General features: G+C 43.3%; 1 protein-coding gene across 1 annotated transcript in view; it reads right to left on the bottom strand.

Moving 5' to 3' along the window:
- The window catches only part of LOC147703163 (integrin alpha-X-like), a 278,416-nt gene that overhangs the window by 217,309 nt on the left and 34,915 nt on the right, over nt 1-26,192 (bottom strand). Inside the window, exons 2-3 of the mRNA XM_086931704.1 lie at nt 12,137-12,254; nt 6,010-6,116 (exon numbers count right to left, since the gene is read on the bottom strand). Coding sequence (XP_086787830.1) covers nt 6,010-6,116; nt 12,137-12,254 — 225 coding nt within the window. The remainder of the gene's footprint in view (nt 1-6,009; nt 6,117-12,136; nt 12,255-26,192) is intronic.

Raw genomic sequence — 26,192 nt, 5'->3', positions numbered from 1 at the left:
CAGCAATATGTGACTTTTCCGCCAACAGATGCGTCAGAATTTCTGACGCATCTGTCAATCCTTGCGCCATAGTGCGCTGTATTGTAAATACTTACAACAAGGGGTGGTGAGGGACAGAGTCTCTGAATTAAACAGAATACTCTCACCCAGTCAAGAGATCAGGGCTAGTTCATCACCACCCCTTTTGTAAATCGATTTTGGCCACTATAGGTGTGGCAGGGTATGCTCAGACATGAGTCCCTTTCTCACTGCTCCATCAGGATTCAAGCAAGCCGGGCCGAAGAGGCTGAAATGCCAGAAACCGGTCCCCGGTAGCTTGTCTCCTTTCTGGTAAAGAATTGGCTTGGTAGTTTAGTCTGCCCTGTTCCCATGATGCACTGGGCCAGGGACAGACTGATTTGCATATAGCCAGATTCTGAGCTGGGATGGGGCAGTGAGATAAATAACGGTGATGGATCAAGCCCTGATCTTTGGACTGGGTAAGAGTGGTCTGCTCAATTCAGACACTCTGTTCATCACCACCCCCTTTTGTAAATCGATTTTGGCCACTATAGGTGTGGCAGGGTATGCTCAGACATGAGTCCCTTTCTCACTGCTCCATCAGGATTCAAGCAAGCCGGGCCGAAGAGGCTGAAATGCCAGAAACCGGTCCCCGGTAGCTTGTCTCCTTTCTGGTAAAGAATTGGCTTGGTAGTTTAGTCTGCCCTGTTCCCATGATGCACTGGGCCAGGGACAGACTGATTTGCATATAGCCAGATTCTGAGCTGGGATGGGGCAGTGAGATAAATAACGGTGATGGATCAAGCCCTGATCTTTGGACTGGGTAAGAGTGGTCTGCTCAATTCAGACACTCTGTTCATCACCACCCCCTTTTGTAAATCGATTTTGGCCACTATAGGTGTGGCAGGGTATGCTCAGACATGAGTCCCTTTCTCACTGCTCCATCAGGATTCAAGCAAGCCGGGCCGAAGAGGCTGAAATGCCAGAAACCGGTCCCCGGTAGCTTGTCTCCTTTCTGGTAAAGAATTGGCTTGGTAGTTTAGTCTGCCCTGTTCCCATGATGCACTGGGCCAGGGACAGACTGATTTGCATATAGCCAGATTCTGAGCTGGGATGGGGCAGTGAGATAAATAACGGTGATGGATCAAGCCCTGATCTTTGGACTGGGTAAGAGTGGTCTGCTCAATTCAGACACTCTGTTCATCACCACCCCCTTTTGTAAATCGATTTTGGCCACTATAGGTGTGGCAGGGTATGCTCAGACATGAGTCCCTTTCTCACTGCTCCATCAGGATTCAAGCAAGCCGGGCCGAAGAGGCTGAAATGCCAGAAACCGGTCCCCGGTAGCTTGTCTCCTTTCTGGTAAAGAATTGGCTTGGTAGTTTAGTCTGCCCTGTTCCCATGATGCACTGGGCCAGGGACAGACTGATTTGCATATAGCCAGATTCTGAGCTGGGATGGGGCAGTGAGATAAATAACGGTGATGGATCAAGCCCTGATCTTTGGACTGGGTAAGAGTGGTCTGCTCAATTCAGACACTCTGTTCATCACCACCCCCTTTTGTAAATCGATTTTGGCCACTATAGGTGTGGCAGGGTATGCTCAGACATGAGTCCCTTTCTCACTGCTCCATCAGGATTCAAGCAAGCCGGGCCGAAGAGGCTGAAATGCCAGAAACCGGTCCCCGGTAGCTTGTCTCCTTTCTGGTAAAGAATTGGCTTGGTAGTTTAGTCTGCCCTGTTCCCATGATGCACTGGGCCAGGGACAGACTGATTTGCATATAGCCAGATTCTGAGCTGGGATGGGGCAGTGAGATAAATAACGGTGATGGATCAAGCCCTGATCTTTGGACTGGGTAAGAGTGGTCTGCTCAATTCAGACACTCTGTTCATCACCACCCCCTTTTGTAAATCGGTATTGTAAATACGGCGCATCTATGGTGGAGCAAGGGTTTTTCACGCAGGCGCTGGGAAACAGACCCATCTATACAGATGCGTCAGTTTCTTGTAAATCTGCCCCCAGAAAGTTGCCTAGCAGCTATAAATTATACAAGAGAAGCACTTTACAATAGGAAGCGATACAGTCAATGGCTCTCTTTGTGGTGCTATTAAGTGTGTGCCCAGTCATTGTATGATGTCAGTTGATGCTGCTGTAATTGACCCACTGAATGTTTTATAATGATGCCTGTTTTATTACTGTACGCCCACTTATTTAATGCTGTAATTGGATACTGCCATGATTGATCCATTGAATGTTTTTATTGATATCTGTATTATTTTTGTATTTTTTATGAGTTTTTATTGATATCTCTATTATTATAGTATTCTATTAAGGCTGTTTAAGATTAATAGAGACCCATCGAATGAACGAGTAAACAAGTGATATCCTAGTCAAGTGTTGGTACAAATCTGATATTAAAATGAAGTTGGTAATCACTGTATGTCTGTTAATTCAACAAAATGCCAGGGGTAACTGAAGTGACATAAGGCACTATTTGACCCTCAATGAGCCAGCAGCCTTGATTACTGTGGCTAAGGCACGTGGTGGCTGAGGGCACGGGGTGGGAATGACAGGATGTAAACACAGATGTGGTTACTATCACTGACTTTATCAACTTTGACATCAGCGTAGAAAGAACAGTGCCAGGGAAACCCTGACACCTCTTAACTGGATTCAAAGAAACAGGGTTTGTGAGGTGCCTGCTTCTTCAAAAGACATAAGGAACGGAAAGATCTTAAGGGCCTTGTACACCAAGTCTAACACTAAGCTCGGATTTAGAAGGTAAATAAAAAATACATTGATTAAAAAATATTTATTACTGAATACATGTGTGGGACTGATATTTCTGGTCATAAAATCACAGTCCCAATTTTGTGGGAGTTAACACATACAGAGAGATACAACTGACTCCTAGAGAGGAACTCCGGACGAATAAGAATAATCTGGGAAAGTAGTTTGGACTAATATTAGTACTAATACACTCACAAATCTTACTGGAACTCAACTCACTAAGAGAAAATTTGCTAGGAATTTGGCCAACAAGCATCAGCAATCGCAACCAAGGATATCTACACCTGTTGACAAATATGTATTTGGTATTCTATTTAGAATTTCAGCTCTTTGTATTTTGAGTTGTTTATAGAAATGTTATTCTTCTAAAAAATTCTAAAGAGACTGACAACCTGACACCGCAGACCTTTTGGAGTTCTATCGAAGAAAACCCTATCAACAGCATGAAGACAGATCTTTATATGTCTGTAAATGATCTTCGGGGGAAAGCCATTAGCAAATGTAAGTCATATATTAAACCCATTGAGTAATGTGAAAAGAGCATCGGCCGTAGTATATACCCTTGCTCCACTCCATTATCAACGCCACAGCTAATGTAAACATGACCCTTAAAACTCAGCTTCACTTTGGTCCAAGTATCATAATGTGGGCTTTTATCAATGAAAGGAGTGAAGGAGGAAATCTCCAAGCTTTCAAGTTTTGCCTCTTACGTAGGATATTAACAGAATCACACACACCAGTCCAGAAAGCAGGCATGAAGGCTATCCCTTACTGTGGACATCTACTAAATATGCCATAGTGAATACACCAGGGTGGACTGTACCAAGACTGGCGTGATAGCCAGTCTGCTCCATTATTATCAGGCAGAGTTATTCCACCTTCTTCTTCAACCACTGAAGCAGGAGAGTCAGACAGATTTTAGCAGCTGAATTGGGTCTTTTTCTCTAAGTGTTTGGTTTCCCATATTATCATGCCCCAAAAAATCACAGTTTAGACTAGTTAGACTTACAAATGAAAATAAGGGGAGATATGCCTCATTCAGACTTCTAGAGATTTTTTTAATGAAAGATTTTGAAATTCCATCTGGACCAGGCACCGTACTATCTTTAGTGTATTTGGTAATTACTATACCGACGTTGCGAGCTCATTAGATATGGATTTATCTGGGTCGAACATGACTTCATTATTTGTGAACCTTACAGCATAAAAATAAATTATTTTGAGGGAAGAGCTGCCAAGATTAATTGGATATCAAAAATGTTGGGCCCTTCTTGCAAAGCTGAGGTCCCAGAGGCTACTAGAGACCAACATATATATGATTTTTTTATTGCTATTACTCAACCGGGTTTTTAAGACTTAGGCAGAGATTTATACTTTCGCCTAACATCATTATAATACTTGAATCCAAATCATCACAGCTGTGAGTAGATATTAAATGTTTTGTATAATATAGCTTGAAATTCCAATCAGCCTGGGTCATACCACAAGTTAGTCATCTTTCAGTTCTACCTTTAGCAGTTACAGAGAAAGGCTCTGTAATAATATCTATTTGGTTTAAATATTTTAATAAAGAACTGCTATCATCCTGAGTGATATATCCTCTATCTTTCATGACTGCTTGCGCCAGGTGAATGATAGCATTATCGTCATATCGAATTTTCTGTTTTGATTTCTTTGACCAGGTCTGCTGAAAATAACCATAGGGCAGATGTGTTAAAAAATGAATCAATGCAGAACGTAAGACTTTAAAATCAGAGCAAGTACTCTAAGGCTATATAATCACTGTGGCGATTACTGTATCCTTCATTCTAAGTTTGTATTTTAGGATCATTTCCAGGTGATTTAGATTTGCCCAAGAAGAGTTGAATTAGAACCTTAAAAGACTGTAGAATGCATGGTAGAGGACTCCTAAGCCCAGTAAGTCATAAAGTGCAGGATTTACACATTCTCAGCCATTCGCCAGAGGGGAATCGGTTTCTCACACTAGTGTAATCTTTTAGGATTTGGGGGGGCCCTTGCAAGACATATTTTGGGGACTGCTGTAAGAAACACATTTTGCATTGTATTAACCATTTTCTGCTAACCCAAGCCTGCATGATTCCAAACAATATTACATTATGGGAAACAACTATTACAACGCAGTCACTACAACGCACTACCTTTAAAACACAGTCATTACAATGCAACGTCCTTTACATTGCATGCCATTGCAAAGCAGCCATTACATCGCATGTCACTACAACGCATGCCCTTACAACGCATGCCACTACAACACATGTCATTGCAACACATTATAAGGTAAGTAATGGGAAATAGTAATTTTTACCCCTACACTATCCAACACTTACCCTACTGTTGCGCTCACTGGAGTGAGAATAGCAATGTTTACCCCTACACTATCCAACACTTACCCTACCGTTGCACTCACTGGAGAAGGAATAGTAATTTTTAACCCCTAAACTATCCAACACTTACCCTACTGTTGCACTCACTGGAGTGGGAATAGTCATTTTTACCCCTAGGCAATCCAACACTTACACTCCTGTTGCCCTAAAAGTATTATGTGTTGTAATGGTATGCGTTGTAATGGAATGTGTTTTAAGTGTAGTTTCTAAAAATGCATTTTGATGGCATGCGTTGTAAAATAATGCGATGTAATGGACGTGTGATGTAAAACCTGTGTTGTAAAGGCATGCGTTGTAAAAGTTTGCGTTGTATCATGTCCTATTCTTAAATTATATATAACATTTTAACAGGGTCATTCAATAATAGTGGAAAAAGGTCTTATCCAAGACCCCAAAAATCCTAATGATGACACGGGGTAGAGAGACAGATTCTGAGGCAGAGATAGGCAGAGAGTGAGAGGGGTTGACATAGAAATAGAATAGATAGAGATGAAAGAGAGAAAGCTCGCTTTCCCTTGGGGCCCCTTGGAAAGGTGGGAGCCCTGGGCAATTGCCCACTTTGCCCATGCCTTAAAATGTCTCTGCACCAGTAAATAAGTGGTACAAAACAAAGAAAAAGGAAGAATTCAATGTATGTAGAAAATCAGAACTGTTGTGGGGTCTTAGGTAATTCACTAAGCTAGAAATAAAGATACTATGCAAATAATGTGCGGGGTTATATCAAACTCTTGAGCCATCTTTTTGCCTTTAATTCCAAACCATCCTCTTTTCCCCACACGAAAGGCGCAGCCCTTTTTGCAAAGGATGTACTTACTGTTTACTGGGATTGGCTCGCAAGCTTCCTGAACGTAGCTGCATCTGTAGAGAGCTCCAGTCTTTTGGCGGGAATCTCTTTCTGTAAGAGGAGCGCTTACAACAACCCTGTGGTGAAAGGAAGACAAAAACAGATTGTATGAGCACCATCAGCAGAGCATCTGAAAGGTGCATCACTGTTGCCCTCTGCATGCTCAGTGAGGCCAAACATTCAATGATGGGGGGCTGAATGAAGGGTTCACCTTCACACCTGGAGTCCCCAATGCAGAGGGTAATGCTAAAAATGCTCTTTCCAGGGCAATATTTCCTCTCATGTGTGAAGTAATGTGTCAGTTGGTCTCTCTTGGTTTGCTATGCATGAGTGGAAAGTGTGGACCTGATTCACAAATGTAATTGTGCACCTGAATGTAATATAGGTGAAAAGTACAGCCACAAACAGGGACAATTTGCCCTTTCCGATTCGCAGGATCAAGAAAGCTGGGATTTGGCCCCTGTAAATAGAATGTGGTCACACAGAATTCCCATAAGTGTGGAGGTATTTCCATGCATACAGAACAGCTCAAAGGAGTGGAGTTGTCGCGGTCCACTGTGGCCTTTCCTAAAAAAAAAATGGAGAACACCAAAAAACTTGCAACACTAGGGGCGCTCGCAGACCATGGGCAGGTTGTTTCCCTCACTTAAGTTGAAGCTTTCTTTCAAGAACAAAAGTAAACGTGTTTTCCTGCAAATAACTGGCAAGGAGCACTCCAAGATTGCAGGGTACTTTTGCACAAGATGTTTCTCCACAGCGGAAAAAAAAATTGTTGAGAAACAAAATAAAGCTACTTAGCATAAATGAATTGATAAATAGATAAATACTTGAAAGTACTCATAGAACCTGCAACGGTCCCAGCTTGCCAGAAGTATCGTTACATTTTTTTGGGGGGAAGATTTGCTTAAAAGTCGGAAGCTGTCCCAAAACCAACTCATAACCCTATGGGAGTGCACTTCTCACTTCCCTGTCCCTTTATGAAGAGGGCCATATGTGGAAGGGTTTCTGTGGCAATGGTTCCACATGGGAAGCAGTGTGTAATGTGACCACCAGAGTTGTTTCCAGAGGTGGAGCAGTTTGTGTTAGAGTTAAAGTAGATCATCGCACAAGGCGTTCCCTCCATACCAGTGTTGGCTTCCACTGGTGTTGACGTAGATATGGGGGTTCTAGAGTTATTTTCCCTTTGTGAGTGTATAATGTACTTCTTTCATGGCAGTGAAGGCTCTTCTCAGTGAAGTAGTGTATGAGTGATCTATAACAGGCACAACTGTTTCCAAACATAGCTTTAGAGAACTCTGGGAGGCGGTCTCTCGAATTGCTCACTTGTGTTTGGTGTTGAGTGGTGGTCTGTACAGAAATGTTTTCTGTTGATGAAGCAGTGTTGAGGTAGTCTTTCAAAGGTGTGGACGGTCCTGTTTATGGAGCAGTGCGTGTTGTGGGTCGTGTTACGCATCAACACATGTCTCTGATTGAGCAAGATTAAATATACCTCAAGAAATTACATTTATATTGTTATGATTTCAGTTCAGTTCAACAACATTTCCTTTGTCACATTCTCATATTGATAAAAGGCCTTCTGCACTTCTGCTATGCTTACAACTGGGAGACTGGTGCCTCCGGGTTTCTTTAATAATTCTAGCTATGTTGACAGCTCACAGTCTCTATAAGGTACTTTCTGAGGGTTCTGCCTGTAACTGTGAGACTCATGAAATTGGGAAATGGTGCAGTTGTTCCACCCAAGAGCATCAATGCGCTTTACCGTGTAAGCACTTGTGTGTGGAATACTCAGCATAGTAAGAAGAGATTGTTAGAAAGACTTTGTCCAATTTTCTCCTCTTCCTGCCTCTTTCCCTCAAATTTCAAAAGGGGACAAGGCTATGCTGCATGAACCACCCCTGTTGTAAAGAGAACCAGTCAATTAGCTTACACCAGCACTGAAGTGTATCTACTGGTTACAAGCAGACAAAGATTCACAGCCAAAGTCCCATGCACAAGCCTCTTAATGACTGCAGCAGTCTGGTTACTGAAATTGATCCTTCCCACACCACCCAATGAGCTGCCTATGATCGGCCTCTTTGAACCCTACAACTCTGCCCACTTAGATGCCAACAGGTCAATGGAGGATCTCTGTGCTCACAAGACAACTCTCTCTAGGATTCCCTTCCTTTGCCTCTTTGCATCTAGATGGACTTTAGGAAATACTGGAAAAGTCTGTTAAGCACACTGTCCAGACTGTATTTCATTTCTACTTTTTGTTCCCATGTATTCATTACCATGTATTTAATTGCAACGTGCGGCATCTTTACAAGGAAAGCTTCGCATTAGTTAGCATTCGGGACCTAAAGACCTTGCAGTTAAAGGCAACATGCACTAGGGTGTTTACTGGATGAGTACCAGAAATGAGGGAATGTCAGGTAGCATGAACCAAGACCAATGAGTAATTAGAGTCAGAGAATGCCAGAGCACATAATGAGAAGTGTAGTATTCAATTTAGAATCACAGGGAACAAGGTGAGTAGGGCAGATACGGAAAACAGTGAGCAGGTAGGTTACATTTATGAGTCAAATCTAAAACAGGGTATCCAAAAATACCAGAGTTAGCACCTTCATATAAGGTAACGAGGCCGCTTAAGGGTGGAGCAATCAACCGGGAGGGAAATGTTCTTGAATTGGTGAAGTCAGTATGAATTGGGACATCCGTCATTCCACAGTGCCACCTGCACTTGTGCGATTGTCTACTGAGGTCATTTTAATACATTTGTGAGTGCGATCTAAGGAGCGTGTCAGTGGTGAGGGGAGCTTTGTAATACACTGCCTGTGGTGTCCAGGTAACTGCACAACTTGTAGGCTTACCCTTAGTAATTTCCTCTGGATTATGTGGAAAAATATAGCGAGAGGCACTGTGCTGCTTTGTTACCTGAAAAGGGCATCTTTAAGGAGAACTATCCTGAGACATTCCCAGAGACATCCCTCTGCAACAGCTATGAGCTTTGCTAAACCGTTTTTCTAAGATACCAAAGGTCTTCACCAAGGTCCTGCCAATGTCCTGCATCTCAAATCCTGCATTTGATCATGCAGAATTCCAGAGATGTAGGTGCCTCAGTTGCAGAAGTTCTCAAATCCCCAGCAGATGCAGAGTACAGATTTTAGAGCTGAGAGGTAAAAGAAACATTCAATAAAGAAAGGTAGAGCTATGAGGCTGCCTTCTAGATGGCTTCCAGATAGGCTTCTGGGGTTGCTATACACAATGTGGATAGATGGAAACTACACATCACGGTCAACTGGTGCATATTCTGCCACATCGTGATCTCGATCATCACTTCCAGTGCCTGACCAGGTCAGGAGGCATAAAGCAACTCATGTTAGCCCCTTCGATGCTCATGACGAGCTGAGCTCGTCATGACCACACCCGTTTCCATTGACCTTCAGCACAGGAGATGAATATGTGCAGCATCCATGTGGTTAAAGGAAGACTCTCTTGTGACAGTCTGCATTACCAACATGGAAGCACCCTAGCAAGAATAATGCAGTAAGGGGTTATGTGATAAGCATGCCTACTTGCATGAGTGTACGTTGATTGAACTTCGGTAACACCACCATGAGAATGTCTCTGTCCACATTACTGAGGCGAGGTGCCACATATAATGTGAAAGGGGCTTGGATATCCCTTGGCTAGCTGCGGTGAGATCGAGTTTAAGCTTTGAACAGATCTTCTTATGTCCAAATGAGATAGATTATGTTAGCCAAAAAGCATTCCAGATGGTATTATATACGCATTATAGTAAGGCAAGAACTGACAGAGAGTCCAAAAAAACCAACTGTAGTCACTTTCATGTCTATTGAGAACATCTCTTAGCAGCTGACCAGTTATCTTACTAAACCTATAGGCCGTTGGGAGAGGGGTCTCCTTTTTCGTCTAAGGGCTGGAACAGTAACATTTTTGCTTTCTCCTTGGATTTCATTATAATCTAGAGTGGGCAAACTACATTACATTTTTTATTCTTTTGTACATTTTACATAAACTATGCCAAAGGGTTTTTAATTCAGCTTTTTTTTAATTCGCCTGTCCAACTTGGAATAACAAATAGGAATATCCTTAATTGGGAGGATGATGAATTGATTTGCCGAGTTGGCACTTTCCTGAAACCTGTACGAGCCGGCAACATTGTGTACACTTTATGATCTTTGTTTTTACTGAATTCGTTTTTTATATTGTTATCATGATTATTATGAATGTGTGTATCGTAATGTGTTGTTATGTGAATTGCACGTTAAATGGATATGCTTTTTTATCTGAATAAAGGAATTAAATTAAATTGAGATTAAAGGCAATTTTTTCATTAAAGGCAGAATACGAGAGAACAGAAGAACACTATTTTAAATCTTCCGTAAGGTTCTATCAAATGACCCAAACCACTATGCAGGTGGACTATTTTTATTTAGATAGGGTGGGGAATTTACATCATAGATTCTTGGTGAGGTTTTAACTTGATCTAATCCCCTTGATGAAGGGTTTCCCACCGAAGAGGTATTTGCTTAGGGCCATATGTATCATTGAAATTCGCATTCGCAAAGGCCGAAATTCACCGAATTTCAGCCTTTGCGAATGCGAATTCTCAATATGGTATGTATGAAGCAAATGTGGTTCAAAATAAGGAATCGCACAATTTGCGATTCCTTATTTTGCGATTGCATTTAAGGAATCACACAATGTGCGATTCCTTAAATGCAATGTATCATGTAAAAAAATATTGCTAATTGTCCCTAAGGAATCGCAAATTACCACCAACTTCAAGTTGGTGGTAAGTTGCGACTTCCTTTCAAAAAGCAATTTTTTTAAAAACAAAAGGTGCCATGTGACGCTCATACATGCCCTTAGGACATGTATGTGCGCCATATGCGCACACATGTCATTTCTAGGGTGCAGCAGGGTGTCCTTTGGACACCCCTGCACCCTTGAAAATATTCTCAATTTGCGATTAGCAAATTGCTAATCGTACATTTCCTCTTCATTCCTATGGGCCTTCTGGCCCATAGAAATGAATGGGAAATTATTCCTTAATTGCGATTAGCAATTTGCTAATCGCAATTAAGGAATTTTAAGAAATCGCTAACAAGAAGCTGATTTCTACATACATACCATTTTGCGATTTCTAAAGAGCGATTCCTTAAAAATCGCTATTTAGAAATCGCAAAACGGAACTATGATACATATGGTCCTTAGTGATTTAACAGCATGCCCCTGTAATTGTAGTTCTTAGCCAGACTCCCAAATGTACTCGGAGACAATTGACTGCAGAAAAAGTAAGATAAGACAAAGATATGCTAAATTCAATACAAGATCTCTTTCGGAAAGGGAAACTTATAACTTTACCTCCATCTTGAGAAACAGCTGGCTGTATTTGTGTTCAGGCTTCAGAATTAATGCGATGTAAGATGCTGAAAGAGCAATCACGCCAACCAGAGGTGAACCAGCTACAGGGAAACCAGGGCAGATTTACGTGACAGTTGGTGGGCCAATAGGGAAACAGCGTTGTAGGTACAACGCAGTTCTATTACAATGCGGTCAGTACAACAACTGCGTTGTTACTACGCATATCATTACAATGCATGTCATTAACACGATTTGTTATAGGGGGCTTTGAGTGTTGGATTTTAAATCAAACACCTTCCCTACTGTTGCACAGACTGGAGTTGGAACAGTAAATTATACTATTCCGAACTCCAGCGCCCCCTACAGCAAGTCGTTGTGATGACTTGCATTACAATGGTACACGTGGTAACAACGCGGTCGTTGTACTGACCACGTTGTAAAGGCATGCATTGTAAACGCATGCGAAGTAACTTCATATATTCGGGCCAATGTCTGTCTTTTGACTGAATTTACCAGACTCCAGGGCCTGCATCATTCACCCGTTGGAAAGCATCTCCCGTGGTGTAGCGTTCATACTACGGCCAGTGTCAGACTTTGGGCCAGATTTAGAGTGTGTCTAAGACAGTGCAACCTCCCCTGACGTTACCTGCAATATTTAAAGGTGCACCCCGGTTATGTGGATGATGACTAGCGTGGGTGGCGAGCGAGTCTCACATTTACTTACCATGAGGTGTTGTCTGCCTTCACCTGGATGACTCTGTAGCCAAAGTACCCCTTCCCGTCGCCCTGAAACCTCGTAGGGTTGTCGGTGTCGATATTAAAGGCCCCACAAAGCAGGAACACTGGAAGAGAAAGAGAAGAAGGATTAGAGGGACACTGCTGGGGAAAGGTGAACCTGCCAGGCACTGCTGGAGTTGTGTATCACTGACAGGGCAGAGCCGGAGGAACTGCACACTACACAGCACTGTCAGGAGGACACTACAAGGCACTGTCAAGAGGATGCTACAAGGCACTGTTAAGAACACACTACAAGGCACTGTCAGGAGGACGCTACAAGGCACTGTCAAGAGGCAGCTACAAGGCACTGTCAGGCGGACGCTACTAGGCACTGTCAGGCGGACGCTACAAGGCACTGTCCGGAGCACGCTACAAGGCACTGTCAGGAGGACTCTACAAGGCTCTGTCAGGAGGACGCTACAAGGTACTGTCGGGAGGACACTACAAGGTACTGTCGGGAGGACACTACAAGGCACTGTCGGGAGGACGCTACAAGGTACTGTCGGGAGGACACTACAAGGGACTGTCAGGAGGACGCTACAAGGCACTGTCGGGAGGACACTACAAGGCACAGTCAGGAGCATACTAAAAGGCACAGTGAGGAGCACACTACTAGGCACTGTCAGGAGGACGCTACTAGGCACTGTCAGGAGGACACTACAAGGCACTGTCAGGGACGCTACTAGGCACTGTATGGAGGAAGCTACTAGGCACTGTCAGGAGGACGCTACAAGGCAGTGTCAGGACGCTGCAAGGCACTGTCAGGAGCACAATACAAGGCACTGTCAGGAGGATGCTACTAGGCACTGTCAGAAGGACGGTACTAGGCACTGTCAGGAGGAGGGTACTAGGCACTGTCAGGCGGATGCTACTAGGCACTGTCAGGAAGACGGTACTAGGCACTGTCAGGAGGATGCTACAAGGCACTGTCAGGAGGACGCTACAAGGCACTGTCAGGAGGACGCTACAAGGCACTGTCAGGCAGATGCTACAAGGCATTGTCAGGAGGACGCTACAAGGGACTGTTCGGAGGACGCTACAAGACACTGTCACGATAACGGTACGAGGCACTGTCAGGATGACACTACAAGGCACTGTCAGGGGGACACTTGACACGGCAGAAGACATTCAGCATTGACAAACTATTGATGGAGGCCACTTACTCTTCTGGGGTCATGCATCGCTGCCATAGGTCTGCTAGAGGAACGCCACACTGCAGGAGTCCTACAGCTACAAGGCAGTGTCAGGACGCTGCAAGGCACTGTCAGGAGCACGATACAAGGCACTGTCAGGAGGATGCTACTAGGCACTGTCAGGTGGACGGTACTAGGCACTGTCAGGAGGAGGGTACTAGGCACTGTCAGGCGGACGCTACTAGACACTGTCAGGAAGACGGTACTAGGCACTGTCAGGAGGATGCTACAAGGCACTGTCAGGAGGACGCTACAAGGCACTGTCAGGAGGACGCTACTAGGCACTGTCAGGAGGACTCTACAAGGCACTGTCAGGAGGATGCTACAAGGCACTGTCAGGAGGACGCTACTAGGCACTGTCAGGAGGACTCTACAAGGCACTGTCAGGAGGACGCTACAAGGCACTGTCAGGAGGAGGCTACAAGGGACTGTTCGGAGGACGCTACAAGACACTGTCGGGAGGACGCTACAAGGTACTGTCGGGAGGACACTACAAGGCACTGTCAGGAGGACGCTACAAGGCACTGTCGGGAGGACACTACAAGGCACAGTCAGGAGCATACTACAAGGCACAGTGAGGAGCACACTACTAGGCACTGTCAGGAGGACGCTACTAGGCACTGTCAGGAGGACACTACAAGGCACTGTCAGGGACGCTACTAGGCACTGTATGGAGGAAGCTACTAGGCACTGTCAGGAGGACGCTACAAGGCAGTGTCAGGACGCTGCAAGGCACTGTCAGGAGCACAATACAAGGCACTGTCAGGAGGATGCTACTAGGCACTGTCAGAAGGACGGTACTAGGCACTGTCAGGAGGAGGGTACTAGGCACTGTCAGGCGGACGCTACTAGGCACTGTCAGGAAGACGGTACTAGGCACTGTCAGGAGGATGCTACAAGGCACTGTCAGGAGGACGCTACAAGGCACTGTCAGGAGGACGCTACAAGGCACTGTCAGGCAGACGCTACAAGGCATTGTCAGGAGGACGCTACAAGGGACTGTTCGGAGGACGCTACAAGACACTGTCACGATAACGGTACGAGGCACTGTCAGGATGACACTACAAGGCACTGTCAGGGGGACACTTGACACGGCAGAAGACATTCAGCATTGACAAACTATTGATGGAGGCCACTTACTCTTCTGGGGTCATGCATCGCTGCCATAGGTCTGCTAGAGGAACGCCACACTGCAGGAGTCCTACAGCTACAAGGCAGTGTCAGGACGCTGCAAGGCACTGTCAGGAGCACGATACAAGGCACTGTCAGGAGGATGCTACTAGGCACTGTCAGGTGGACGGTACTAGGCACTGTCAGGAGGAGGGTACTAGGCACTGTCAGGCGGACGCTACTAGACACTGTCAGGAAGACGGTACTAGGCACTGTCAGGAGGATGCTACAAGGCACTGTCAGGAGGACGCTACAAGGCACTGTCAGGAGGACGCTACTAGGCACTGTCAGGAGGACTCTACAAGGCACTGTCAGGAGGATGCTACAAGGCACTGTCAGGAGGACACTACTAGGCACTGTCAGGAGGACTCTACAAGGCACTGTCAGGAGGACGCTACAAGGCACTGTCAGGCAGACGCTACAAGGCATTGTCAGGAGGAGGCTACAAGGGACTGTTCGGAGGACGCTACAAGACACTGTCACGATAGCGCTACGAGGCACTGTCAGGATGACACTACAAGGCACTGTCAGGAGGACACTTGACACGGCAGAAGACATTCAGCATTGACAAACTATTGATGGAGGCCATGTCATATGGTTACTGCGTTTCTATATATTGTGTTAAGTTAGCATGAGTTTATTAAATGTTTAAACACCATATTTTCCTTCGGCTTCAGTTTGCGCACGACACCTAATTGTTATTGTAGCTTTCAACCTAGACGAAAGATGTGATTTATTTGAGAATAATATGTTATTGCTCTGATATCAGTCGTGCTTGGTACACTTGGTACAAATGTCTGCACACTGAGAACTGCACCCTCTAAGAATAACCTAACACAAGGTTGCTGAAGGCCTGATCCTCGCACCACATTAGACATAACACAAATAATGTTGCTGCCAACATGGGGCTCTACTCGGGTTTAAGATAGAGTTACAGGGAATGAATCAACACACTTGATGCTTCGCATGCAGAGAGCTGGTAGCTGTTGATGTGATCTGCTCCTACTGACCATTAGAGGTATGGGCCCGCCCTGCTAGAACCCAAATGAGACCTTCTTAGATATAATATAATATGCTAAATAGGGTGCGCGAAATATAGGTGATACAGAATTCTATAAATTTTTGCATCATAACATGCTATCACCTTTTGCTTATTATGGATTAGTGACTATGCTGCTAACTCTGATTTTTATAATATGTATGTTGATATTATACAAGATACTGCGTTTGAGAACTTTGCATTGAAAAATAAACATTTCAAACTTGCACGTGTGTTCTTTGCCGCCCAGTTTCGGTTTGTAATGATTATATAACGAAAGAGTGTTCATGTGTTCCACGATACCTGAGGTACCCTAAGTTCATGTTCTGGATTGTCTAAGTCATTGGGAAGTTATTACTACCGATGAGACACTGCAGCTAGCTTGGTAAGGGGATTTCTGAAACAAAGGTGAGTTTTGGGTCACCCTAACTCACCCAGGTTCTAGATCTCTGTGCACAGTTCTGTGGGAGAACGGAAACCCTGCTACAGCCACTTACTCTTCTGGGGTCATGCATCCCTGCCATAGGTCCGCTAGAGGAAGCCACACCGCAGGAGTCCTACAGCTCTGAGTGGACACTGCCTTCAACAAACTTGTGGTGCCAAAGTCATATAGACCTAACAACGTACGTGTGGATGACACTGCTGGAGGGAGCTCACAGTGGTAGAGCATCACTGAATGAAACTCACACTAACATGGCACTGCTTAGAGGAAACTCATTCACAAAGAGAGGGCAGTGAAGGTGGAAATCTCTTGGTAGCAGGCAGAGGTAGACTGCCCATTTGGGCATCCTGTTATTTCTATACAGGCTGCTGGAAAGGGGGCTGAAAGGCTTGACCAACACTAAAAGCTCTTAGCCAATATATTTTTTTTAATTCTGCCGTAATTTGTACCATATAGACCCTTTTATTCTAAACATTTGTGGGAGAGGGGCAAATAACCCTAAGGCCACTGGGGAGGGACAGAATATCATGCTCCATGGAATTTCCATGGTCCAATGTGGGACTCATATAAATCTATCACCAGAGCTGGTTTTGGTTCCTAATCCAACTCTGGGATCAAGAGTCTCACATGACAGGCATCTTAGTTTCTCTTGGCATGAGGACATTTTTTTAGAGTACCGAAACCTTTCCCATAGGTGTGGAAAGAGTCAGTGCTGTCAGTTTCCTCTTTTGGTTTCTGTAAAGGGGTTTTTTGGCGGGAATGTTTCCAGTCTTGTGCACACTTGTACGCGATGCCTGCTTAGGTTGAGTAATCTGTTTACTGAGAACTAAAAATACCCATTAGTACTAACACCATCTGATCTTTTTTAATGATTATATTCATCTTTGACACATATTTAGTCTAGGCGTTTACGCTATGGTCCTGGCACAGTAATGAGTCTGCGCCAACGCAAATTTGAATAATAACAGATTTCAAGGCTCTACATGTGATAAAAGTGTCTCATCTGGCTAAGCTGCTCACCATCTTTTGAGGTTAGCGGTGACTCTGGAGTAAGGGCTCTTTTCATTGGATATTGAATGGCATACATTCAAAACATTCTTTTTCCGGAAGCAATTCTTTGCCAGTGCTGCAGCCAACCTCTGGAAACGCTTTCCTACTAGGAACCGAACCAGAGCTCCTCAATTTCAGGAGGTCACTAAAAATTCTCCTACTCCTTCTTCACCTGGACTTACTTTGAACCTATTAGTTCTCCTTGCAACTCATTTTCTTTCCACTTTTCTCTATATTTGCTCGTTTGCCTTCTAAATTGTTAACTGTACTTTTTCTACTTATGTGTAAAGTGTGCAAAGTTTTAGGTCAAGACATGCTGTAAAAAAATGTTAAATGTACAAAATAAATGATCTGAGTGCATCCTTAATATCGAACTTAGGAAACTGATGGTTCTTAATATTGAAGATATAATATTGTGTAAATATTTATATTGAATTCAGTATTATCGTTGGTAAGTATATACTTTCTCTATTTTAAACACTAATTTTTAAATATTAAATATCTACAATGTAAATATTGCTGTAGAATATTATCGTTTTGAAATGTTTTTAAAGTATTAGTAGCAGTGTAAAAACTTTATTCAGTTGTGAAACCATAAAAGCACACACAACTGTACACAATAAATAAAACAAGGCAATTTCATGACAAAAATCAGAAACGCTATAATAACAAGCCCCAAGTTAATTTAAATAAGCTTCCCACAAAGTAGCATCAAACACACATGAACATATGTAATAAAGTACATAGTGAAAACAATGCATAATCTACAGTAGCAAGGTATGCATAATAGTTGCTGCCAAAGCACCCAAAAAGGATGTCCTACAATTGGCCATTATTCCCCCACAATTCTACGAAGCCTACCAGAGGCTGAGATGAATCTATAGACTGCATGCATTTCCAGTTTGGTTTGAAGAAGCTGGAGATGTAGTAACGCTGGCCTGCATCGTCTACTATTAAGGATTCTGAGCAGGAGGACCAGGATCATTTTCTTTGGGGCCTTGAATAGGTCACAGAAAAAGAAAAAATGCGGCTGTGGTCATTTTGCATTAGAAGGGCAGAATATCAGATCTTTGTCACTGTGGGCATGCAGGGCCGGACTGGGAACCAAAACCGGCCCTGGCAAAGTGTTCGGCCAGCCCCCGGGGGAGGTTGGGGGATGCGACCGAGTTCTTTGCCGGGGCCGGTTTTCGGCCGATTTTGTTACATGGCCGATTTTGCAGCTATGCTGCAAAAAGGGCCCTGTAACAAAACCGGTCCCCACCCTTGCGGCGCACCGGGGGATTGCCCAGTGCCCAGATGGCATGAGATGGATAAGCAACCAGCAGGTGAGCCATATTCAGATGAAACCTTGCAAGATAGTATCTTTGTCTGATGGCAATAATAATCAGTAGGGATGTACATTAAAATTCGCACATAATAAAGTGTAGGTTCTGACCTTCATCTTACCACTTTCCATAGCTTCTCTGCTGGTTGCCAGAAGGGATACCAGCTCTTTTTTAACAAGGGCTTTTGAGTTCCTCGTAAGGGACTATGGGCTATCAACGTATTCTTGTCAACCAATTAGATACAGCTGGGTCTTAACGTACTGTAGCTACTGAAAACAGTGTGCATTGCCAGGGCCAAACAGTCTGCGATAATGACCTTATTGAGGGTGGATTCCGGACGGCACCAAATAGAAATCTAGAATAATGTCGGGCTGACTTAATTATATCCTCTATGTGTTGTAAACCTAGATCATCATGGCATATGCTGGCAGGGACTCAGTGGGGTAGCTGCAACAGTTTGCGCAGGAAGCTGTTTTCGCCAGTTTGTAACAAGGTTGAATCACATTAGCCCCAGATACCTGCCGATAAGAGGCAGCCGAAGTACATCTGGCTTTATAAACGTTGAGCATGGCTTCACAGGGACGATCCCAGTTTCTTCACAAACTTGAGAATAGCTGCTATGTTCTGTTCAAAGTGTGTGGGTCTGACCTCTATCAGATGCTGTCAGCAACAGTTATAGGAAAAGGGAATGCCCAGGTAAGTAAAAGTTGTGACTGTCTGAATTGTGGTTCCAGTAACATGGAAAGACTTCACTTTGCTCTTAGGGCAGCCACAAATCATGGTTCTAATTTAGACTTATTTGTGAGTAATTCTAGCCTTGTCGTATAACCTATAAAACTGTCCAGCAGTCTTTGCAGACCAACTCCAGTCCTGGAGATAAGTATAGAATCATCGGTGGACTTAAGGACAGGTATTCCTTTAGTGCCTGCCTTAGGAGGATCACAGACCACTTCCACATTGTTAATGTAAAGACTAAACAAAAACGGGGCAAGCACACAACCCTACCTGATGCCTTGGCCGATCTTCAAGGGAAAGTGCACTCTCCATTCGGTCCGTATCTAACGGAATCCCCCCACGTCTTCATGGAGTCTCAATAGTATATGAACTATCCTCTTATCAGCGCCCATAGTCAGCGTCTTGGACGAGAGTCTGCCCGTGTCAATGTTGTCGAAGGCAGAGCTGAGGTCCATAAACACCAGGTATAGGCACGCTTCTTTGATCTGAACATACTTAGTGATCAAAAGATGTAAGTTGAAACAGGGATCAGTGATCCCTAAACCTTGCCTGAACCCATATTATACTGGTGTTAAAATGCCCTTCTCCTGTGCCCAGGTCTATAGGTGGTCCAGCAGGATCCTACCCATCATTGGTAAAAAGAAGGGTCTCCTCTGTCCCCCCTGTTGAAAATAGGAACTATAACGGCCTTTGACCAAGACTTGGGGAGGTAACTGCTGATGGCACTGTTCAGGACAATAACTAGAAGCGGTGCCTATAGGTCAATGTCATTTTTAAAGAAGTCGATAAGGGCCCGTCATGGTCTGAAGCTTTAATGCTAGGGCAGCCCCTCACAGTCGAGGTCACTTCTTCCAAGGTGATCTGATGATGCTCACTAACCCCAAGAATAATAAAGGGATCCGCTGCACTATGAACTACAGTATTAGGAGATTTTAGTGTGAACACTTTTGTAAAGTGCGACACCCATGCAGATGGCTAGATGGTGACATCTGTGATAGTGTTATGGCCTTCAGTAATGTAAGTCGAGTTCACCACCTTCCAGAACAAGGAAGCATCATTAGTTGCACTGGCTCTTTCAAGTTGTTCCCAAAGCATTGCTTCAAAAATGTTCCGTCTTCCTCTGGTTGCTTCTTTATAATGATATCTGTTGTAATGTCCCTCCCTGGAATTAGTGGGAGTCTTCTTAAGGGTGGTTTTTAAACAGCAAAGTGCTTGTGAGCAAGTTTTATCAAACCACTTTTTTTGTCTGGGCACCTGAGGAGATTTAGGGCCTGTTAGCAATTCCAATGCATACTGGTAGATGCCCGCAAATGCCTCCAGAATGTCTGATGGGTGGGTTTCACTGTTGAGACAAGCCATAAAATGGTCCACATTATCGCGGACAGGCGACCTACAATTGTCCCAGTACATATGTCTGCCCATTTGCAATGAAACTCATTGTTTCTTTGTGTAAATAGAGAGAAGTAAGGTGGACACATCTTGTGTCTTATTTTGGCCCAGTGATAAAATTAGAATGAAATGATTTTGGTCACTCAAGCCACTAGGAGGAATGGAGAAATGAGATAGCTTCAATCCCAGATCTTCTGACACAGCAATAAAATCAATTACACTTCTTTTCCCCCTCCAGATAAAAGATACCTGCCCGCTAGCTGGCTCCTCAATCCAGTCCACAGTGAGTGTAAGGCGGTGTCTCGCCATTGTTTTATTTAGCACTTCACAGCATATACTGTGGTCGAAGTGCGAATAATCAGTGAATTCTTTGCACCACAAACAACATTGCAGGCGATCAGGCATTGGTGGTGGTTAAAATCGCCACCCCAAAAAATGGAGTACTCCCCACAAATTCGACTTATGACACCCCCAAGGGAGGATTCAAGGAAGTCCACTATGAACGGATTTCTACAGTTAAAATGATTATGATCAACATTTATCAAGATTAAAAAAGGACGTAGGGGAAAAGAGAAGAAAATTATCTGGAAGTGAGGGGAGTCTAAGTGGGACTTCACTATTTTGAACGAAAATTCAACACCGATTAAGGTCAGCAGACCACTGCTATTATGACCAAGTGTGGAGGGTAGAGCAGGCATTGTTACTGAATAGCAGCCGTTAATGTGCACATATGTACATGTAAATCAAAAAAAGAGGAGAGAAAGTGGTCAGGTTACAGAGGACTCATCCTCCTTTACTCAGTCGAACAACCAAGAAGAGTCCCACTGTGCTGGAAAATAGCTATCTTTCCAGTCTCCTTTATAGTTAAGGAAAGTAGAAAGTTTTCTTAAAGTAACCCTCACCCACTGAGATGTCCCATGGTGGCATGTTTCATTATAGGGATCTTCCTGTCCCGCTGTGTGACGGGCATGCTATGACTGACGAAGACGTGGGAGCAATTTGTGAAATACCTGGCTGATTGGGAACAAAATATTTATTCAATCCTCTCGCTGGTTTTATTAAAATTGGAGAAAGATCAATGCGTATGTATCTCATGGTCAACAAGTTTCAAGTCATTACCCCAAGGCATTTCTCCAGGACCATAACAATGATCCCTAGAACCACTCTTATTAGTGACACCACCTAGGTCTTCTTAATAAATATGTAGAGAAAAAGAACATAATACAATAGCCAATCGGTATTTTGTTCTGTTAAGATCTGGAAAGATAGAATAAAAAGTTATTACATTAATTTTAATATAGATCATTGAAGTTAACTAGAAAACACATAACCATGTTTTGAAATAATGTGCGATATATTTTTCAGATTAATCCTAACATTGTCGCATATTGTGTTGTGATGCGCTTTAGAAGGTTTTAAAAACGTTTTTATAAACATGACAGTACAAAACCCTTAACAGACAGTACACACTCTTTTGCTTCCGGATGCATGCCGTTATTGAAAACAGGTACAGTTTCATCAAAAATTTCTCCTGCATCCATTATTGTCAATTTTGACTTTATCACTATATTAGGTGCTTATGGTGAAAACAAAGATCATTCTCTATTTATAGAGTGTGATTGAGAGTTGTCTAAGAGATCTCAAAAAACATACATCATTTCAGGTGAAATTTAGCCCCATGAACTCAATGGGGGAAGGGACACTTGCAGTCACACACTTAAAAGAGTCTAAAGTAAAGCGAGACTTTAAGGTCATATTTCATAGAGAATCTACCACATTATGAAAAAAGAAGAAGAAATGCTCGTTGTCAAGGGGTCCCGGCTATGCCGTACTCACATTGTCAAAGCTACTCCCTTGCCATGAACATTTTGCCTGCCCGCGGTTCTGACGATAACCCATCTATTGGAGCCCGACCTGTAAATGACAGGCGGCTCGGTGTCGGCGTCCTCATGCGCGAGCAAGCTAGAACACACTCCCCCAAGATGGCCGCCTACAAATGGCACCACTTCCTGGTTTCTCGCCACCCAGAGGTGCCGGTTCGCATCCACAGACAATGAACTTTAAAAATTCACAAAAGGATTTAAATGTAGATTTTTTATTGAAGATTATAGAAAAGGAAAACATGAAGAAAAAATGACTACAACTATTCGGTCATAGTGGAAGACATTTTTTGGGCTTGATACCTCCAAGTTGCTTAGACTAGGTATGAAGGGAAACATTTACAAGAGTATGGTTCACTATTGTAATTTGCGTTTGATGCTGGAAATAGTCCAAAATTAGAGGTGACACATAAGTCAGGAAAAAGGTACTTTTACACGATCCCTGAAATACACAAGAACTTAACGCAGCCACCAGGTGTCAGGAATTGGGTCAATACTGAAACACCTACCGAAATTTGCGAATGTTTTCCTGAGACCTATAATCCAACAGACTGATACCTATTTAAAAGTCATGAAAGATGTCTTGAGACTATTACAAAACAGATTGTTCAACCCAAACACTGCTCTGTTAATTGGCTTAGACATCGAGAGTCTATACACCAGTCTTCCCCAAGGAGAAACATTAAACATCATTGAGGACGTACTGCTCGAAGTAGACTGGGAATACCAAACCCCACAAAACATAGTGATGGAATGTTGCAAATGTGCACCTTCCAAGAACTTCTTCAAGTTCAAAGATACCCTCTACCTCCAGAAACATGGGATCAGTATCAGAAGCACCTTTGCTCCTAGTATAGCAGGACTATATGTACACCATCTAGAGAAACATAAGATCCTCAGCCCTCCCAACTCATCCTTGACCCACATCCAAATGTGGAAGCGGTAAATTGCCGATATTCTCATCATATGGGATGGTAATGAAGAAACAGCACACATATTCTTGACATGGATGAATTGCCAAAATACATTTCTGAAGTTTACTCATACCGTATCAAATAAGGAGTTGGTGTTCCTAGACCTGAACATCATCTCTGACGAAGGAAAATTAAAAGACAACGACACATATAAAGCCAACAGCAAAAAATTGCCTACTAGTTTTTGATAGCTTCTACCCGAGACATCTCAGAGAAAACCTTCCTTTTGGGCACTTCCTTAGACTGAGACGGAACTGCTCTGAGGTAAAAGACTTCAAAGAACAAGCAGAAGGTTTACGCTGCAAACTGGTGGAGAGAAATTACCCTCATAAGATCATTATGTAAAGCACTCAAAAAAGCCAGAAAGAGTAACAGAGAGGGCCTTCCGGAAGCAAGACCTCCCAAACTAAGGGAAGAGAGACCGATTTGTAACAGGCATTGGCGCGTCCTGAAAGCGGATCCCTGAATTTCCCAAAAACGATGTTTCCGTATAAACGAGGGAAGAGCTTGAGAGACATGATAGTACATACCAGACCACGCAGAAGTGGGTTCCTCTCCCCCCTCACAGATCACCACCCATGTGGTAACTGTAGTGTCTGACGTTTGACCACCACAAGTGAAAAACTAACATTCAACAACAATACTACCTTGGAACAAAGACAGTTCACAAACTGCAATTTATGACAGGTTATATATAAGATCACCTGTCCGTGCCATCTCCATTACATCTGGATGACCAAATGCATGAGCAGAATGCGTATCTGTGAACATCGTAGTAACTTGAGATGTGACTGAGCTATGACAAAAATGTCCGCACACTACATGGAATAAAAGATACACCCTGCAGGGTCTTCGCTGGACCATCCTAGAACAAATCTCCAATGACTCACAGTTATTCGAAAAGGAACAACGTTGGGTCTTACAATTAATAAAACACATAGTAACGGATTGAACGAGGGCATACCATTAAGCCATTTCTCATGAAAACACCCAAAATGTACTGTGTAAGTCAGCGCCCATGTTATGAGAATTACTGTAAGCATATAAATAGATGTTACTCAGGGGCGTAGCAAGCACTTTGGCAGCCCGTGGCAGTACCCGTATTTGCCGCCCCACCGCGACTGAATCAAAGAGCGGGGGTGGGGGTGGTGCTGGCAGGATTTTTTTTATGTGCCACCCCTTGGCAACCGATTGAAGAGCAGGGGGTGGTGGTGAGGGGGGTCCATTGCCGCCGACCAGCAGGTAAGAACAGGGGGAGGCTGCCGCCCTCAAAACTTGTGCTGCCTTAGGCGGACCGCACCACCCCTTGCTACGCCACTGATGTTAGTACACCTATTCATTCAGGTGTTGATACATCCTGATGTAAGGTAGCTGCTACTTTCTTGTTTTAGTTCCTAACCTTTACCTGACTTTTGTGTCACCTCTAATTTTTGACTATTTTCAGCATCAAACACAAATTAAAATATTGAATTATACTCTTGTAAATTTTTCCATTCTTCATATCTAGTCTAAGCAACTTAGAGGTATCATGCTTGAAAAATCGTTTCCACTATGACTAAATATTTTTAGTCATTTTTTCCTCATGTTTCCCTTTTCTATAATCATCATTTAAAAATCTACATTTAAATCCTTTTGTGAATTTTTAAAGTTTATTGATTTATTGGATGCGAACCGGCACTCCCGGGCACCGAACAACCAGGAAGTGGTGCCATTTGTAGGCGGCTATCTTGCACAAGTGAGCTTTCAAGCTTTCTGGTTCACAAAGATGCTGATGTTAAGCCACCTGTAATTTACAGGTCGAGCTCCAATAGACGGGTTATCTTCACGGGCAGGAAAAATGTGCATGGCAAGGCAGTAGCTTTGACAGCGTGAGTACGGCATAGCTGGGACCCCTTGGCAACGAGCATTTCTTCTTCTTTTTCCATAATGTGGTAGATTCTCTATGAATTATGACCGTAAAGTCTTGCTTTGCAATTTTTTCTCTCTTTGGTCTGTGACTACAAGTGCCCCTTCCCCCGTTGAGTTCATGGGACCAAATTTCTGCTGAAACTATGTACGTTTTTTGAGACCTCTTTGACAACTGTTGATCAAACTCTATAGATAGAGAAATATCATTTTTTTCACCATGAGCACCTAATATAGTGATGAAGTCAAGATCGACAATATTGGATACAGGAGCATACTTTTGATGAAATGGTACTTGTTTTCAACAACTGCATGCATCAGGAAGCAACAGAGTGTGTACTTGTTTAGGGTTTTGTACTGTCTTGTTTGTACATTTTTTAACAAAAACCTTCTAAAGGGCAGCACAATACAATCAGCGATAATGTTAGGATTAATCTAAAAAATATATCACGCACTATTTTAACATATGGTGATGTGTTTTCTAGTTATCTTCAATGATCTTATATTTAAATGAATGTAATAACTTAATGTTCTATCTTTCCAAATCTTAACAGAACAAAATACGGATTAGGTATCCTATTATATGTATTTTTCCCTTAATATTTATTAAGAAGACCTGGGTGGTTTCACTAATAAGAGTGGTACTAGGGATCATTGTTATGGTCCTGAAGAAAAGCCTTGGGGTAATGGCTTGAAACATGTTGACAGTGAGATAAACACACATAGATGTGTGTCTCTCCTTTACCCATTTTTATTAATACCAGCGAGAGGATTGAATAAATATTTAGTTCCCACTCAGCCAGGTATTTTTTTAACTACAAAACAGACCCTTCCACTCTTATACCATCATTCACTTTATATTATACATCTCACAAAGTGCTCACACGTCTTCGTCGATCGT

This window comes from Lissotriton vulgaris, chromosome 7, assembly GCF_964263255.1.
Source record: "Lissotriton vulgaris chromosome 7, aLisVul1.2, whole genome shotgun sequence".
In the NCBI taxonomy this organism is placed as follows: Eukaryota; Metazoa; Chordata; class Amphibia; order Caudata; family Salamandridae; genus Lissotriton; species Lissotriton vulgaris.
Note: the sequence above shows the minus strand (reverse complement) of the source record. Positions and strands in the feature narration are given on the sequence as shown.